This window comes from Pinus tabuliformis, chromosome 3_2 (assembly GCF_031772625.1).
Source record: "Pinus tabuliformis cultivar Carrire ecotype Pingquan chromosome 3_2, CPIR1, whole genome shotgun sequence".
In the NCBI taxonomy this organism is placed as follows: Eukaryota; Viridiplantae; Streptophyta; class Pinopsida; order Pinales; family Pinaceae; genus Pinus; species Pinus tabuliformis.
Window position 1 is genome coordinate 552465372 of NC_142302.1, and position 18752 is coordinate 552484123.

Here is an 18752-nt window from a genome sequence, read left to right on the forward strand (position 1 = left end):
AAATTCTACTTCACCACTACTCCAAAAACATCATCTGTCAACCCTTTATCTCCTTCGCTTAACTACTATACTTGAGCTAGGCTCCTTCTTCATGACATAACCCCTCTTGGCTTTATGCACAGAAATCAAAGGAGTCTCGACCCTCTCTTTATGGCTAGAGATAACTCGACCTAATCATAGACATGACACTGATTTGAAGCACAAAAGTATTCAGCCCTTGCACAAAGGTTTACCGTAACTCAGATGCACATGATTTTCAACCCTTGATCACAGAATGATGCTCCGATTATTTGACCAACCCTTCTCCTTTAGACCTATACATAGAAACAAAGAAACAAAAACTCCTCTTTCTTCCTCCTATCCAACTCGTCTTCATGAGGTTTGCGCTCTATTTTAACTTGTCTTTTCTTGAGAAGAATTGCTCTTGTGATGGATGGTTCGAATGGACCAATCTTACCTTATTTTATAGTGTTCTATGGTCGTCTCACATTCCACCAAAGGTCACACCACATCATTAAAGCTGACCTAAGCATCCTTGCTTAAACACCATTAAATCATAAGACAAAAATTGCTTTCATTCATCTTTTGCCACATCATCAAAGCCTTAGGTGCTTCTTAGCACTTCAAGGGTGCCCCACATGCTCTCAATGAATAAAATATCATTTTCTCATCTTGGTCTTGTTCCCACAACTTTGGGTACAAAACCCACTGCTTGGGTACACTGCTTGGCTCAACTCCTCACAAACCTAGTACCCTAGGGGTTGTGGGAGTACCTCCCAAGCTACACAAATCAACACTCCCTCTTAGCGAGGGAGGTACTTCCACCACTTGGAAGTATCTCGTCATCATCGGTGACACTAGCCCAATCTTTGGCGTTCACCACTACAACATACCCTGTAGAATGAACCACACTATCCTCGGTAGTGTCTTTAGAAGCTTCAGGCTTATTCCTTTCTTGATAGGCCTTCATGCCATACCAAGGTTCCTTCTTACTAGTAGAAGCCCCTGTGCTTCCCACTGATAGTGCGCTCTTCTTGGGTTGCATAATCTCCCTCTAAACTTGCATACTCCTGCTCGAACTTGACTCCCTTTGAGTGTTAGGAACCTGCTTCTTCCCCTGATCTATAGGATTGCCCATCAATGGTATAGATGATGCTCCCTAACTTCAATGATAACTTTAATAGAGTTGGAGCCCCTGGGCCCGATATTTGCTTTCCCATCCTGGAAAATCACCTCAAACCCCTTCGCCTCGATAACTGGGAGAGACAACAAGATGTATCTGAGCTCTGGTACCCACAGTACATCACGAACTCGTAACAACCCACTTGACTCCACCCTAATTAGCACAACACCTGATCCTCTGATCGCTTTTTGACTCTTGTTGCCCACCTCCATGTGCAACTTTGAGTCCCATTCAGGTAGAGTCTCAAAAACTTCACGCAAACTTGTCAAATGCTTCGACGCTCCATTGTCCAAGTACCATGCAGCCTTGTTGATGGCACCCTAAGAGAAATGAGAAACTAGAGCAAAGTCCTCCAACATGATTGAGAGGTCATCCAGCTCAGAAGATGCAACAACACCAACTACTTTCCCTTCCTCTTCTCATTGTCTCCCTTATTCTTCCACAGGCACATGCCCGAAGAATGACCATATTTGCCACATGTATAACACTTCAACTTGATCAAGTCCTTTGCGTTGCCCTTCATCTTCCCTGCAAGAGCCTTGTTATCATCAAAAGGCTTCTTCTTCTTATGGAGGTCCTTGTCTCACAGTTCACAAACTTGAGTAATCCTTGTCAGATATGGAGTCACACCTTCACCATCCAACATCTTGATGTTCTTCAACTTATCTCTCAATACCAACAATCGATTCTTGTTCTTATTCTGGAACAAATCTCGAAGAGTTTTCCACATCTCATGGGCAATGTTCTTTTTGGGCAGATGAGGTATCGAGTGATCTTTGACACCGTAGAAGAAGAGAGAGAGAAAAAGGGGTAGAAATGCTCTACAAGACTTTTGATCTTCAATTTTTTTTCTAGGTGCCTTGTGCATTGGGCAATGGGGTTTTTTGTTCCCCACCATGTGCATATGAGCAGGTAAAATATTGTATAGCTTTATCAAAGTCTTCAGATTATAGGTTTGACCAATGAGTCAAATAGCTAAAATTCCAACGGGCTATACTAAAAATGCATCTAGAGGTATTGCGTCTCAAGTAATTTTAAGGAAACATATTATTTGTAGACATGAAGTTGGGAAGAAGGCAAAGATGAATCAAACAAGTAGTCACAAATATTGAGAGAGAGTTTGCTCCTAAATTAAAGTTAGATATATGCAGGTCGATTTTGGAAAATCAAGAGACTTGTGTATTATAGATGATTTTCCTTAACTTGATAATTACTTGTGATATGTGTTGGCCTTTTATTACTTTATTAGATCTTTGTTCATCAAGCAATTACCAAAACAATGAAGATCACAATAATACAAAGTACACAAGATATAGGCTCCAAGCTAGGGCAAAACCCCTCCAAGGGGAAAACCCAGAAAAATGCTTCTCTTCTTTAGAATCTGCTTACAAAGAGACTTCCAAGACCTAAAGACCAAAGCCAACAACCCTACCAAGCACCAAGTTAGCCCCCAACAAGATCTTCTCTAAGGCAGCTTCCAAACTTCGACCTACTGCAACTTCATCCTAGAATTTCAGCCCTGCATTTGCTTCTAAGAATTTTTACCTTGCAATTTCGGCCTCCTGCAACTGCAGCTTCATAGAAACCTAGCTTCACACGTGTGGAGAGAGAGAGATTTAGCCCAAGAAACTTCACTTTTTCCTTCCTTTCTTCGTCCTTCTAGCTCTTCTTCTCCTTCGCTATTGCAGATCAAACTTGACTTGGGTGAGTGTCTCAAATGAGGTTGAGCTCCTTGTATTTATAGCCTCCTTGAGGGGTTAAATAACCCTCCTTTAGGCTGACTTGATCTTGCTCTTGGGCTGACTTGGTCTTGGGATACAAAATGGCTTTTTCTTGATAAAATAAATATCTTTCTTTATTACAATGAGTCCAAATGGGACTATGACACATGACCAATAATATTCTTTATCCTAGAAAGACCTACAAGACCTGAAAGCATGAAGACCATGCTTTTGATTCAAACTTGAGTATGAAACCCATTCTCCAAAATAAAGTATAATTTCTCTTTCTTTCTTTTTCTTTCTTTATAAAGAATATACAATGTCATGATTACACTGAGGTCATTATGAAAACTGAACCTAGTTACAATTTTTAACACTCCCTCTTAGCTAGGGAGGTATTCGTAATCCCATTACATGGTACAAGGAATCTCAATCTTGAAGCACGCTCATAAGAAGAGTCAGATTGATAAGCTGTATTTTGTCAAGCATCTTTGTCATAACCAACACTGTCCTTGAAGGCCTTAACTAGACAAGCTCATCCTTATTTGAGAGCATTATGTTGGGAGGCTTTACGTGAGTTGCCACACTACCTCTAAGGCACATACCCCATCTGGATGTTCACAAGGTATGTCCTTTTAGGACTATTCTTATCTTGGATTTCCAAACCTGAATCATCAAAAAATATGGGTCCTCTTCGACTACTCTTATTATGGATGCCCTACCTCGTCCTCAAAGAGTATCAATCAACAACTTCTTTTCTTGGATTCTACAATCCATAAGAAGTTTCAATCTAAGATGTTTATCCAATCCTCCAGAGTCCATTCTTTCTTTATGGTCTTCACTAAGACTTACGACTGTTAGTCCTGGTCTAGTGCATGACCTATAAAGACAAAAACTATCTAACATCACTCCCTCTCAATTAGGGAAGAGATGTCCACCAAACCAAGCTTACCTCTCAGGTACTCAAGCTTCTGGTTTGGTAACGCTTTAGTTAGTATGTCTGCTACTTGTTCATCAATAGGTAGATAGTGTAGCTCCAGGATCCCATCTCATACCAAGCTTCCGATGTATTGGTGCTTATTATTTATATGCTTTGTCCTAGCCTAAAACACCGGGTCTTCTGTCAATCTTATGCAACTTTCATTGTCACAATGCATCTGTGTAGGTTTAAGCGGTCCTTCAAACAAGTCTGATAATAAATTTATGAGCCAAACTGTTTCCGGATAGACCTTGCTTGTCGCAACATATTTAACTTCAACACTACTCAAAGCAACTATATCTTGCTTTTTGCTCATCCATGAGACCATGGAAGACCCTAGGCTGAAACATCCACCGGTTGTGCTTTTTCCCCCTGTCTCATTGCCACCCCAATTTGAATCTGTATATCCCACGAGTTGGATTTCATTACTAGTATGCCAAAGGTAGTGACGTATGGTTCCGCATAATATCTTAGGATATTCTTGGCTGCAATCCAATGATCATGTTTTGGCTCCATCTGAAACTGACTGAGGACATTTACTGCAAAACATATTTACTAGATACATCAAGGACCCACTCAATTGTTTGTAGCAAGTAGGATCCACTGGACTAGACTTTGAACTCCTCAACTTCTTTAGATTGGTAATGACTGGAGTCATCAGAGGCTTGCTATCCATCATACCAAACTTCTGAAGTATCTTGATCACATCTTTACCTTGACCAAGATATATCTCCCCTGGTTTCTGCCATACTTCTAGTCTCGAGTAATAATGCATAATTCATATCGAATTCAATTGCTAATTGTTTCGTGCATTCTTGAATCCAATGCTCTACACCTGTGACTCGTAGATCATCCACATACAAGAGTACGATGACTAGTTCACCTTGAGATATAGGTTAGGATTTGCAGTAATCTGGGTAAAACCAAGTCTCAATTGGTACACATCCATTCTTGCATACTAAGCTTTAGGTGATTGCTTTAAGCCATATAGAGTTTTCTTCAACTTGCAGACATGAGTCTCCCTTTGATTTATTTCAAATCTTTGAGGTTGCTCAATGTAAACCTCCTCATCAATGGTCCCATTCAAGAAAGTTGTCTTGACATCCATTTGATGGATGTTCCATCCCATAGTAGCAACCAATGAAAGAAGCGATTTTATTGTTGTATATCTAGCTGTGGGAGCAAAGATTCTTCGTTATCAATCCCTTCTTTCTGTGAGAAGCCTTTTGCTACAAACAATGCTTTGTATTTATCAATGCTCCCATTTGCAACGTGCTTTATCTTGTAAATCCATTTTGAAGTGACTATAGACTTGAGGGGTTGAATAGCCCTCCTTTAGGCCGGCTTGATCTTGCTCTTGGGCCAACTGGTCTTGGGATACAAAATGGTTTTTTCTTGATAAGATAAATATCTTTCTATATTACAATGAGTCCAAATGGGACTATGACACATGACCATTAATATTCTTTATCCTAGAAAGACCTAGAAAACCTAAAAGCATGAGGAACATGCTTTTGACTCAAACTCGAGTATGAAACCCATACTCCAAAATAAAATATAATTTCTCTTTCTTTCTTTATAAAGAGTATACAATGTCATGATTACAATGAGGTTATTATGAAGACCGAACCTAGCTACAATTTTCAACAATCGGTTCTAGTGATGGCCATACAATTTGGATGGGTGGATTTGGGGGTTAGATTAAGGAGTGGATGGTGTGAAGATGGACCACAAGTGTTGCAATGTAAGTTGTAGTTGGTAGATAAGAGGAAGCTTTTGGATATGGCCATTTACAAGTTAAAAGGAGGCTCCAAAGGCCTAGTCTTGAAAAGTGATATACTTGTCTACCTAACTGTGGAAAATACTTTCATGTTTGGGTACAAAGCAACTTTTTCATCTGTGGAAGTAGGATTGAAATTTTCAGCCAACATTGATGCCGATATGAGTAATGAGTAAATTGTTAAACATGTGGTTGGTGACCTAGCATTTCCTACATCAACTAGGCTAGATACATGCCATACAAACAACTTTACCCTCCACGAAGATGATTTTTTGAGTGCAGTTGAGTAGAACATGTGGTGCATATAGAGAACATTGGAATGTGAGAGCATGGACAACAAAGTCAAGTATTTCTAGTATGTGGATATTTATTGTCATCACATGCAAAGGTTGGTCAAGAGTGAAGACCTTGAGCTGCATCATTGGACAACTTGGAGGTAGGCCGCATACTTCTTTTATAATGCGCTTGGTCTAAATAATTTTGTTGTTTTTGGTATAAGCGTTTGTATGTGAAATGATCATCAAAAGAGGGTGAAAGAATTAATATAGTATATGACCGTGAATGGATTGTTTCCCGATGAGCCACTGTGTAGCATTTTTTTCGTCCATTACTATTGTTGTCACTATTTATCATAATGATTCTAAAATGATCATGTATTCATGTTGTCTTTGTTTTTGGAACCTTATTGATTCACTTGGCCCTTATGCTTATTGCATGCATATTTTATCTTTATGTGTTATAACCTATATAGATTAGATGACCTTGGATGTTGGTTTGAGTATATACATTTCATGGGAGCTCATGGTGGGGTATGCTTTGGTTTTATTACCTATAATTTTTATTATTTTTCTTTGGTTGTATATTATTTAACTCATCTCTATTTCATATTGTATTATTTTAATGCTCAAGCTTGCAACTTGGGGTTTAGTTTGAAATTATAACTTTGGTTGAGGGGAGTAGTTCAACTCTTGTACACAACCATATGTGTTGTATCTTGTTATATTACCTATTGTGATAATAGACTTTTTGGTATTAAAGTTAGTGGTCTTGCGTATGAGGTCATATTTTTGGTGTGGATTTATGTTGAGGTACTTTTCTTCTAGGGTAATGATGAAGACATGTCATTGACCTTTGGATTAGGGTTTCTAATGGGAGATAAAGGTAGCTGGAAAAATAAACTTTCCTGAATACTTGGGATAGTTCATTGTGAAAGCAATAAATGCCTTGGAACACTACTCGTATAGTTGAAGTCATGGCATTCAAATAACAACTATTAATTCCAATTTTCCTTAACCTTAATACTTGCTTGTGAACTTTATTCTTCTTCTTTTGTTTCGTTATTAGATCTTCATCAAACAAATATCAAGATAAAAAATAATAAAGACGATGGACACAAAAGTTAGGCTCCAAGCCAAGGCAAAACCGTTCCAAGGGGAAAAGCTAGAAACTCTTGTCTTCTTATAGAATCTGCTTCAAATGAGACAACAAAGACCCAAACCCTAGACCAAGTTTTCTTCCAAGTACCAAGTTAGCCCTTCCAATATTACAACTCAATCTTGCATCAACTAGCTTCTAGCTGTAACTTTGACCACAACTTCGACCTTGAAACTTCGACTTGCAACTTTATCTAGCAACTTCAACCCTGTAGCTGTTCCAGAAACCCTAATTCAACTTCTTCCAGAGATCCTTCTTACTCAAGACATAATATTACTTCTTCCAGCAACTCGATACTGCAACTTGTCCTACTGCAACTCAATCCTACAATTTCAGCCTTCTAGGAATGTTGAAGGGGAAAATTGGAATTAATAGCCGCTACTATAAATTGGAATTTATAATTGAAGCCATGTCATCATTCTTTGATTTCTTCATTATGTATAGCTTAATCCTCAAAGACATCTTTTGTCCTGATGTACTTACAGAGTACAAATTCACTAGCTTGTCATACATAGCCTTGGAAGTTTTCAAATTTGCAAGAAATTGAACAAGAGGATATTTAATGGATTCAATGATGATCCTTTGTGCTCTTACTTCTCCTTTCTTGTACTTTGCTAGTTCTTGAGTCTTGTCTTTGCTAGGTTTAGTAATTTCTCCAGTTACATATTCCATTATTTCATATTTTGTAAGTAGGTCAATCCTTTTCTTCCATGCTAGGAAATTCGATGAGCCATCGAGCTTATTGCTTTCCTTGCATAAAGAACCCATATGACCTTTAGATTTAGACATAGAATAACAATATGATACTTGCTTGATGCTCAAGAGTCTTCCCTTTCTGATGATGTCTCAACTGTTTTGAGGCTTTCAAAATCTTCAAAGAGACTTCAATAATGACTTCCAATTGTGATGATACCAAGATGCTTCCTTCAGGGAGGTCTTCCAACGAGTCTTCAACTAGATCCTTTTTTCAAGAGAGAACAACAATCTTCTCGTAGTCTTCTTCAAGCTTTCTTCTGATGAGACCCTTCTTCTAGATCAATAGGTCTTCCTTTTCCCCTTAGCAAACCCTTGTGTCCACAAGATGATTCTTCTAGCTGCCTTCTTGTTCACCTTAGCTCTGAAACCATGTTGGAAAATGCAAAAATAGCAACTATTAATTCCAATTTTCCTTAAACCTTAATACTTTGCTTGTGAACTTTATTCTTCTTCTTGTGTTTCATTATTAGATCTTCTTCATCAAATAAATATTGAGAGAAAAAATAATAAAGACAGTGGACATAGGAGTTATGTTAAATTATGGTATGTTCTATGCTTATAGCAATTTACTTATTTTTTTTTTATTAGCCACAGATTAGCAATCACATATACATTAAGTAAAGTGCAGATAGAACATTAAATGATCAACCGAAAACAAGCCAAGACAAGAGACACAAGATGTGGCAGCTAGCCAGGGACAAACCCCAATTCGGGGAAACCCTTTGATCAAATCTTCTTTTATCTTCAATAGTTCAGCAGAGAGAAATAGTACAAAATCTGAATTCTGTAATTTTATATCAGCAACAACAAACCCTAGATCAACAAAGTCAAACTTGGTCAAACTAGCTGAAATTGACCTCTAAAATACTTGGTCAATTTCTGGTCAACTTGTCCTTGAACAGCCTGAAGAAACAACCCTAGAACAGCCTCAAAAATTCAGTCAAAGTGCAGATTTCTGAAGTTAACTGCAGCCCTAAACTAGGGCAGTCAATACCGGTCAAACCAGAGGTCAGATCACCTCGATTTTTGTGCCAAAAATTGCGGCTTGCCTAGGAGAGGCAACCACACCCAATCCGCACTTCTTGGAAGGTCAACGCTGGTCAAAGATGACTTGCTGTCCTGTTTCTGCGTCCTCTTTGCCCTAGGACGTCTTCCTTTTAGCCACACGTGTGAGAAAGAGAGAGAGACTCTTTCTGCGCAAGAGAGAGAGAGAGAGATGTGTGTGAGAGTGAAGTGTCCAAATGAGGAGAATGCTCCTTGTATTTATATGCAAAACGTTGAGGTTGAATAGACATGACTGTTGGGCTTCTAAGCCTACATAAGTTGCTGGCCGACTTGACAATTTGTCCATAATCAAAATAAATTCATATCTTCATAAATACTTATCGGAATCGAATGATCTTTAGATCAATCCTACACCTCTCGAGAGGAATCTAAGAAAAATATCAGCAATCATCAATAAGGTGACCCACATGGAGTTTGGCCCTAGTTGCCAATTTTAACATTCCCTCTCAACTAGGGAGAACTTCATCTGCAATCTGTCAGACCGTCATTGCCCTCCATCCATCAAATGCACTGTCTTGTACAGCTTGACCCCATTCTGCTCTGCTCTACTTTGTTCTGTTTTGCTCTGCTCGAACTATGAAGAAGAAATGATCGAGGATGTATCATACCATCCTCCACTGACCCAAAGTCAGTCTTAGAGTGTGTACCACTCTCACTGATCCTAGATCAGTATTATTGATCCCAGATCAATGGAGGTCATCCTAGCATAGGGAGTATGATAGATACAATGATGCGTCTATCGATAGTATTACTATGGTCCCTAACCCCATTTCCCTACTCATTGATCAGATGAGAGGTACTTCCCATGAGTCCTAGCTTGCATGGGTAGGATGCCTCGACAGGAGAACTAATCATCTTGTCCACAAGAGAACAAATCATCCTGCCCCACAGTCGCCACGGGAGAACTAATCATCCCGGCCCACAGGAGAACTAATCATTCTGCTCCACAGTCGCCATGGAGAACGAATCATCCTAGCCCACAGGAGAACTAATCATTCTGTTCGATAGTTGCCACGGGGTGTCACAGGGGAAGGTTGAACCTTTACCCTGTACATAGTGCACCACTAGGGGATGGTGAGTCACCTTGTGGTCTCATGTTGCTCCAAGAAGTACCCTGCCCCCCCCTAGAGCTCCTAGAGCTCAATACATCATACTCGACCCTCATCAACGGGTCTCTGAACGACACCAAGTCGTTCTCGGAAAGTCAGGAATTTTACCTTTCCTAGGGGCTTTGTCAGAATGTCGGCGACCTATTCATCTATACCGATATGTTGGAGCCTTATTGCTCGTCGCTGCACCATATCTCGAATATAGTGGTACCTGATATCGATATGCTTGGAGCGATCATGAAATACGAGATTTTCTGATAAACAGATCCTGCTATGGTTGTCACATAGAATCACGGTGGTATCCAATGTAAATCCAAACAACTCACTGAAGAGCTTTTGCAACTAGACTGCCTCACAGGAGGCCATGCTAGCAGCAATGTACTCTGCCTTCGCGGTGCTCAAAGCCACTGACTTCTGCTTCCTACTCATCCAGGATATCGAGGTACATCCCAACGAGAAACAACACCCGAAAGTGCTCTTTCGGTCCACCACACTGCCTGCCCAATCATCATCAGTATACCCAAGTAGTTTTACATCTCCGACAGTGTATCTCAACCCATGAGTGATTATGCCACGAAGATATCTCAACAAGTTCTTGGCACCAATCCAATGTAAGGGGTGAGACTCAACCATATGTTGACTCAATGTGTTGACTGCAAAGCATATATCTGGATGGGAGTTCACCAAGAACATTAATGCTCCGACGAGTTGACGATACTCGGTAGCATTTTGTAAAACAGGTTCGGCAACACTACCGCTTAACTTCTTGAAGCTTGCAGTCCACCATGCCGAATCTTTCCAATATCTTCACCACATATTTTCCTTGAGAGAGGAAAATCTCCCCTGGTTTCTGCCAAACTTTGAGTCCTAGGAAGTAATGCATACGTCCTAGGTCTTTCATCTCGAACTCAGAAGCCAACTTCTCCTTACATTCGTGAATGAGAGGGTCTGCACCTGTTAGAAAGAGGTCATCAACATAAGCACCAGTATGAGAGGCTTGTCATCTATAACCTTAAAGTAAAGGTTAGGGTTGGCTTCACTCATAGTGAATCTCAGCTTCATCAAGTAGCTATCGATCCTCTCATACCATGCTCGGGGTGCTTGCTTTAACCCATAGAGGGCCTTCTTCAACCTACACACATGAGATTCTTGATCATAAATCTCAAATCCTTCGGGTTGCTCCACATAGACCTCTTCTTTGATCGAACCATGTAAGAACGTAGTCTTGACATCCATCTGATGTAGGTTCCATCATTGCGAACCAGCAAGGGCTATGATCGAGCGAATGGTGGTATATCGGGCAACAGGTGCAAATATCTCATCATAGTCTATACCTTCCTTCTAGGAGAAGTCACAAGCGACAAAACGAGCCTTATACTTTTCCATACTTCCATCAATTGCATGCTTTATCTTGTAAAGCCATTTTGAAGTGACAACTGCTTTGCCCTGGGGTCTGGGGACCACATCCCAGACATCGTTCTTCATAATGGACTCATATTCCTCGGTCATAGCATCCTTCCATACTTGATGCTTGACGGCATCTATGAATGATGAAGGCTCATTTTGGATGATCTTGCTCATGATGGTCGGATATCTCTGATACTTGTTCGGCTTCTTACTTTCACGGAAGGTTCCTCGGGGTGCAATGTGTCCTTCAACATCATCAAGTGTTCCCCTAAGCCATGAGGGCCTCTTCCTAGAAGAGGAGGGCTCAGGCGGAGGAGGATCAATAGGATCCATAGGTTCTTCCACATTGGGCATAGTCTCATCTTCCTTTTCCTTCGGTTCCCTGGTGTCAGCATCTTTAGATCCCCTTAGAGTAGGAAGATTGTCTACTTTGCTAAGAGCCTTATCTTCGTCAAAAGTGACATCATGGTTAATCTCGACTTCTCTTTGACTAGCCACATAGATTTTATAGCCCTTAGTATTTTCGCTATAGCCCACGAAGATTCCTTTCTTTCCAGATGCACCCAATTTATTCCTTTTCTCCTTCGGCACATGAAAATATACAGGGCTTCCAAAAATTCTAAAATGAGATACGTTAGGTTTCTTACTAGTGAACATCTCTTCGGGAGTCTTGGAACCCAATGCTTGATGAGGGCATCGGTTTTGTACATATACGGCGGTGTTTGTAGCTTCGGCCCCATAAAAACTTCAGAAGTCTGTGATATGGAGCATATCACGGACAACTTCCACAATCGTACGGTTCTTCCTTTCCGCCACACCATTCTGCTCAGGAGTATATGGTGTAGTAATCTCCCTCTTAATGCCAGCTTCAGTGCAAAAGTCATGAAACTCATTGGATTCATATTCAATCCCATTATCAGTCCTTAAGGTCTTGATCTTCTTCTCGGTTTGATTCTCGATCAAGGCTTTGAAGTGTCGAAACCAGGAGATCACTTCATCCTTCTTTTTCAAGAAGTATATCCAAGTCTTGCGAGAATAATCATCTGCAAAAGTGAGGTAATATGAATATCCTCCCAAGGAGTTCACAAGCATCATACCAGATATGTCTGAGTGAACCAACTGCAATATATCGGAGGTCTTGCTTTGGCTTGAGGGGAATGGTCCCCTTTTGAGCTTTCCTTCAGCACATCCTGGACATACACCTTCTTGTTCTACTCGGAATTTGGGCATCCCTGTCACCATTTGTCTCACATCGGGTAGAGCTTTATAATGAAGGTGAGCAAACCTTCGATGCCATAGTTCGGACTGAAGAGATGTGTCACAAGACATGACACCTAGCGGACTTCCTCCGACTTGATATAATGAATCAACTCGAAACCCAAGAGTGAAGGCATCTTTAATATTCTTTTTCCATACACGTACCTTGCCATTGTTGAAGGCCACCTTGTAGCCTTTGTCTTCCATAGCCGAAATGGACACCAGGTTCTTTTTGAGATCAGGTACATATAATACATCTTGTAGGTGGATTGTATTACCCTGATTCAATTTAAGAGTGACATTTCCTACGCCTTTCACGGGATATTTTGAATTATCTCCAAGAACAATTTCCAGGTTGGTTTCCTTCTCTATCAGATTATAGAGAGCTTCTTTGTAACCAGTGAAGTGCCTTGAGGCACCACTATCAATAAGCCAATTTCCCAGCGAGTCCGGGGGAGCAGAGGTAGATAGAGCTGTTGGTAGATAATATTCATCTTGCTTATTGTTAACGGTGTTAGATTCATACCTGGAATTTCTTGCCTTCTTGAATGGTTGTCCTCTTCCTTGATTTCTGGCACTTCTTTTGCCTTTGCCATTAGACCTGCCATTCCTTTGATTGCCATGAGAGGGATTTTGATCATCGTCCCGGTGTGAGTCCCTTTTATCAGGGCACTCCCTTGCATAGTGACACATTTTATTGCAATTGTAACATCGTCCTTTTCTTCCACCCTTTGGTCTAGCCTTTCCTTTGAATTTAGCCCCGGAATTGGTTCTTCTTGAATGCATCTCGCCATTAATTCCTCAAATCCAAGAATTACATTATTGTTCAGAAGAGTAGTCCTGAACAATGTTGAAATTGAAAATATCGGTATCGGCAAAATATCGACGAGGGTCCAGAGAATATCTTATCGACAATATCGACGAAATATCAACAAAATATTGGCAAATATCGGCAAGCATAAAAAATGCATAATATATTCATTATTATTATTATTATTATTTTTTTTGTCAGATTTCTAAACATATAAAGCAATAACAACATGAACTAAACACATTGGCACATAAATATGAAGAAGGCACTGATATATATGATGTCAAATAGAAATGATACATCAAACTTCAAAGGCGATACCAAATCCTGCTGATCCTTGATAATTGTCCAATCAAGGACTCAAACAAAATAACATCACATATCCTGCTGATCCCTGATAATTGTCCAATCAAGGACTCAAACAAAATAACATCACATATATAAAACTTTAAAAGTATTTCATCATCATGAGTTATAAACTTATATGTAGCAAAAGTTGCAAAACAAATAAAACTAGCAGCTATCTATCTGAGACCATTGGCCTCTCCCTAGCAGCTTTCTTTCTGTCTTGTTCAGCAATTGCTTCAAGAGCTTTTTGTATAACCTCTGCACTAGAAACCATACAAGGCATTACATCTGCATCATGTGCAGAGAGTCTAGCCAGATGGTATTTCAATCGTGTAACCCCTCCTGACATCTTGGTCCCACACAATTTGCATGATATATATGCCTGATTTGCCCCACCAACAACCTCCCCATACTCCCAAAATGGGTCCAAGGCTTTTGGCATATTTGACATTTGTAGTGAACTAATTCAAACCGAGGGCACAAAAAAAAAAAAATTGGCATTAAACCTCCCAACACAAAATAATAAGTAATAACCACCTCATTTAAAAAAAATTACTACATTATTTGCATTTTGCAATGTGAATGAAAAATGGAAATAAGAGGGTGCATAAGAAAGTTGAAAAAAAATGAATTTTTCTGTCCAAATATGGAGAAAACCCTTGCATTGGCTCATGGGCATGAAAATCATAGCAAATGGAAAAAAACAAAGAAACAAAATGTTGGTAGGCAAAGAGGCAAGCAAACATAACTCTAAATCTGTGAAAAAATCATTAACATAGGGGTTTTTAAGAACATACCTGTTAATGGAAGAAATGAAGTTTGTCTTACTATTCTTCAATCTTTGATCCACAAAAAAATCTTAGTTGGTGGTGATAATCGTTGTTTGATCCTCAAACCCTCCTTGACAACCACCACAAAACTCTTCCTCTTCCTTCTCCAACACTTAGAAACAAAAATGAAGAAAAAAGACGATTTTCTCTTTTTCTAGCTGTGGCAAAACACACCCGGTGATATTGTATATTGTCTCGCGATATTTTGCCGAGATATTGCTGATATTTTGGAAATATCGCGATATTTTCGAGAGCCAAAAATATCGTGATATTTTCTCGGCGATATTTTGGATCACCGAAAATACTGCGATACTTCCAATATTCGACGATATATCGCCGATATTATCTTCACTGGTCCTGAATATATACCATTCAGATGGTAGTCCTCCAAGAGTTGTGAGTGTCATTTCCCTGTCAAGAATTACTTCCCCAATAGATAGGAGATCGTTCTTGATCTCGGTGATCCTTAAGAGATATGCTTGCATACTTTCATCTTTGCCCTTCTTAATTTCCTTCAGCTTATTTCTAAGAAACAAGACTTGATTTGCATCATTAACTTTAAATCAACTCGCCAGTCTATTGTGGATTTCCTTGGAGGTGTTCAGCTCGGAAACATAGGCCACCAAACGTTTGTCGATAGAGTCCTGGATGATCTTCCTTGCTTTGACTTCTCCCTTGGTCCATTTGTTTCTAGCAGCAACGGATGCATTTGATGGAGGCTCAACAATTCCACCTCTCACATGGTCCAGTACTTCCTGCTCTTTTAATGTTAGATCGAGAGACATCTTCCATCCATGATAGTCAGACTTCTCACAGAGTTTGACTTCAGCAGGGAAGTGTGTTGAGGACCCCATGTTTTAAAATTCTCTGTTAATCCTTCTCTTCGGTGATTGCTCTTGCTCTTGCTTGAGTTTTGTCTTCACCTCAGCTCTGATACCATGTTAAATTATGGTATGTTCTATGCTTAGAGCAATTTACTTATTTTTCTTTTTATTAGCCACAGATTAGCAATCACATATACATTAAGTAAAGTGCAGATAGAACATTAAATGATCAACCGAAAACAAGCGAAGCCAAGAGACACAAGATGTGGCAGCTAGCCAGGGACAAACTCCAATTTGGGGAAACTTTTTGATCAAATCTTCTTTTATTTTCAATAGTTCAACAGAGAGAAATAGTACAAAATCTGAATTCTGTAATTTTATATCAGCAACAGCAAACCCTAGATTAGCAAAGTCAAACTTGGTCAAACTAGCTGAAATTGACCTCTAAAATACTTGGTCAATTTTTGGTCAACTTGTCCTCGAACAACCTGAAGAAACAGCCCTAGAACAGCCCCAAAAGTTCAGTCAAAGTGCAGATTTCTGAAGTTAACTGTAGCCCTAAACCAGGGCAGAGAATACCAGGCAAACTAGAGGTCAGATCACCTCGATTTTTGTTCCAAAAATTGCAGCCTGCCTAGGAGAGGCAACCACACCCAATCCGCACTTCTTGGAAGGTCAATGCTGGTCAAAGATGACTTGCTGTCCTGTTTCTGCGTCGTCTTTGCCCTAGGACGTCTTCCTTTCAGCCACACGTGTGAGAAAGAGAGAGACTCTTTCTGCGTAGGAGAGAGAGAGATGTGTGTGAGAGTGAAGTGTCCAAATGAGGAGAATGCTCCTTGTATTTATCTGCAAAACGTTGAGGTTAAATAGACATGACTGTTGGGCTTCTGAGCCTACTTAAGTTGCTGGCCGACTTGCCAATTTGTCCATAATCAAAATAAATTCATATCTTCATAAATACTTATCGGAATCGGATGATCTTTAGATCAATCCTACACCTCTCGACGAGAGGAATCTAAGAAAAATATCATCAACCATAAATAAGGTGACCCACATGGAGTTTGGCCCTAGTTGCCAATTTTAACAAGTTAGGGTCCAAGTCAGGGCAAAAACCTAAAGGGAAAGCCCAAAAACTTTTATCTTCTTATAGAATTTGCTTCAAATGAGACAACAAAGACCCAAACCCTAGACCAAGTCCTCTTTCAATTACCAAGTCAGCGCTTCCAATATCACAACTCAATCCCTGCATCAACCAACTTCCAGCTGCAACTTTGACGACAACTTCGACCCTGCAACTTTGTCTAGCAACTTTAACTTGCAACTTCGGTCGTATAGTTGCTGCAGAAACCCTAATGCAACTTCCTCAAAAGATCCTACATAGAGCAAGACAACTCCTCCCAAGGTTAACGAGGTCAAGATAGAATATTACTTCTTCCAGTTACTCGATATTGCACTTGTCCTACTACAACTCGATCCTACAATTTTGGCCTTCTTGGAAGTTGCAGAAACCCTACTTTTTCGCACATGTGAGAGAGATTAGCCCCAAAACAAGATTCTTTTTCCTTCTCTCCTCCTAGACCTTCACTCTTCTTTTCTTTTGCTTCCCAACTATAGATCAAACTTCTTTTCTTGAGATCGAACTTGTTGATGAGTGAGTGGCAAATGAGGTTGAACTGCTCCTTTATATAGCCTTTCCAAGGGGTCGTATTCCCTCCTTTAGGTCGAATTGTACTTTGGAGGTTTCTAGGAATTTTCTGGACTCAAAAGAAATTATTTTTACAAGATATATTTTGCCTGGAAGGCTCTTATGAACATGATGTTGACTTTCTTGACTCATGACAATAAATTCTATGACCTAAGTTCTAACAAACCCTAGAAGCATGAAGGGCATGCTTTTACCTAGAAGTTCCTCAATAAAGAGCATGAAACCCATGCTTTAAAATAATAACTTTTTCTTTTCCTTCTTTTGTTTGTCACATAAGATACATATTGAAATGAGTACAACAACAATTATGAAGACCGAAACTAGTTACACTGCCAACATTCCTTAGTGCAGTAAAAAATCAAGATCAAAGCTCTGTTTTTGTAATGATGTTCTGTGGATGTGCATCTCTTTTTATGCTTGTTCTTGTATTTGGACACGATTGAGTGGGGATTCTGGTTGAATTTTACTGTACACACGGGTGTCTGAATTGTTAGGTACTCTCATTTGTTAGATCAATATTCTGATAGATTGCAATTTTAAGAGTTATTCTGATATTTTAAACTTTGTAGTAATGACCAAAAACTTTTAAGCGTCTCTGATGTCCTATGAGTAACACTGACATTTTTCAATCTGCAGGATGAATTGGTGCGTCTTCAGTCAGAAAACCGAGATGGTTTATAGAAAACAATTCCTCTGACTGAAGAATGTCTTGAACAAGTTGTGCTATGGACCAGGATAAATGTTAATACATTATAATAGATTTCTGTCTGATCTGAAATATATGCCTTTATTTCTGGAGTTTTGATAAGAATATTTATAGTGTTGTTGAATTAGTTCTCTGAATTTTGGATTGAAAGATACATCATAAATGCATGATTCGATTTTGCATCACTCCCACAACAATCATCAATGGACTGGGTTAAAATATGTTTTTGGAGCACTTTTAATATTTGGGATAGTTTTTATTACTAAAATATGTAGGAACCGATGATTGGTCAACAGTGAATGTGTGATTGAATTATTTGATTGTGGAAATGTTTTACCCACAATACATGTGCAAATCAGTTTATTAAAGCTGCATTGGCAAGTAAGGTTTTTGGCACGGTTACTAATTTCTTTTAACTGAAATACAGACGGGTTAAAGGTTATAACATATTTTGTGGAGTCTTTAACTTCATAGATTCATTATAATAACAACTTCCTTTGGAACAAGCAAATCAATTAAATCAATGTTATCTTTAAAAGTATAGGAACAAATAAAAACAAAGGACGCAAGGGTATTTGTTAATTTTTCTAATCCATGATATGCAGATCTGATTCCTAAGAGCTAAAACTAAAACTGAGAGAAAACTCATGGAACACCAATCAGAACTGATTCTTTTCGAAAACAAAAACTGTAGAATCATAGATCAGAGCAAGACACAACATATCCAAATTTGAGGTCAATCTGCCTAGTATTGAGTGATATATCCGAGATTTTCATCCTGCTGGAAATCATAAAACATCAAACTGGTTTGTGGACTCTAATGCTCGTAAAAATTAG

General features: G+C 39.3%; 1 protein-coding gene across 1 annotated transcript in view; it reads left to right on the top strand.

Annotated features, from left to right (window-relative positions):
- The window catches only part of LOC149181710 (DNA-directed RNA polymerases II, IV and V subunit 11-like), a 43259-nt gene extending 25001 nt beyond the window's left edge, over positions 1–18258 (top strand). The window contains exon 5 of the mRNA XM_089418379.1: positions 17846–18258. Within this exon, the coding sequence (XP_089274505.1) occupies positions 17846–17890 (45 nt within the window). The 3' untranslated portion in view covers positions 17891–18258. The remainder of the gene's footprint in view (positions 1–17845) is intronic.
- Positions 18259–18752: the final 494 nt, after the last annotated feature.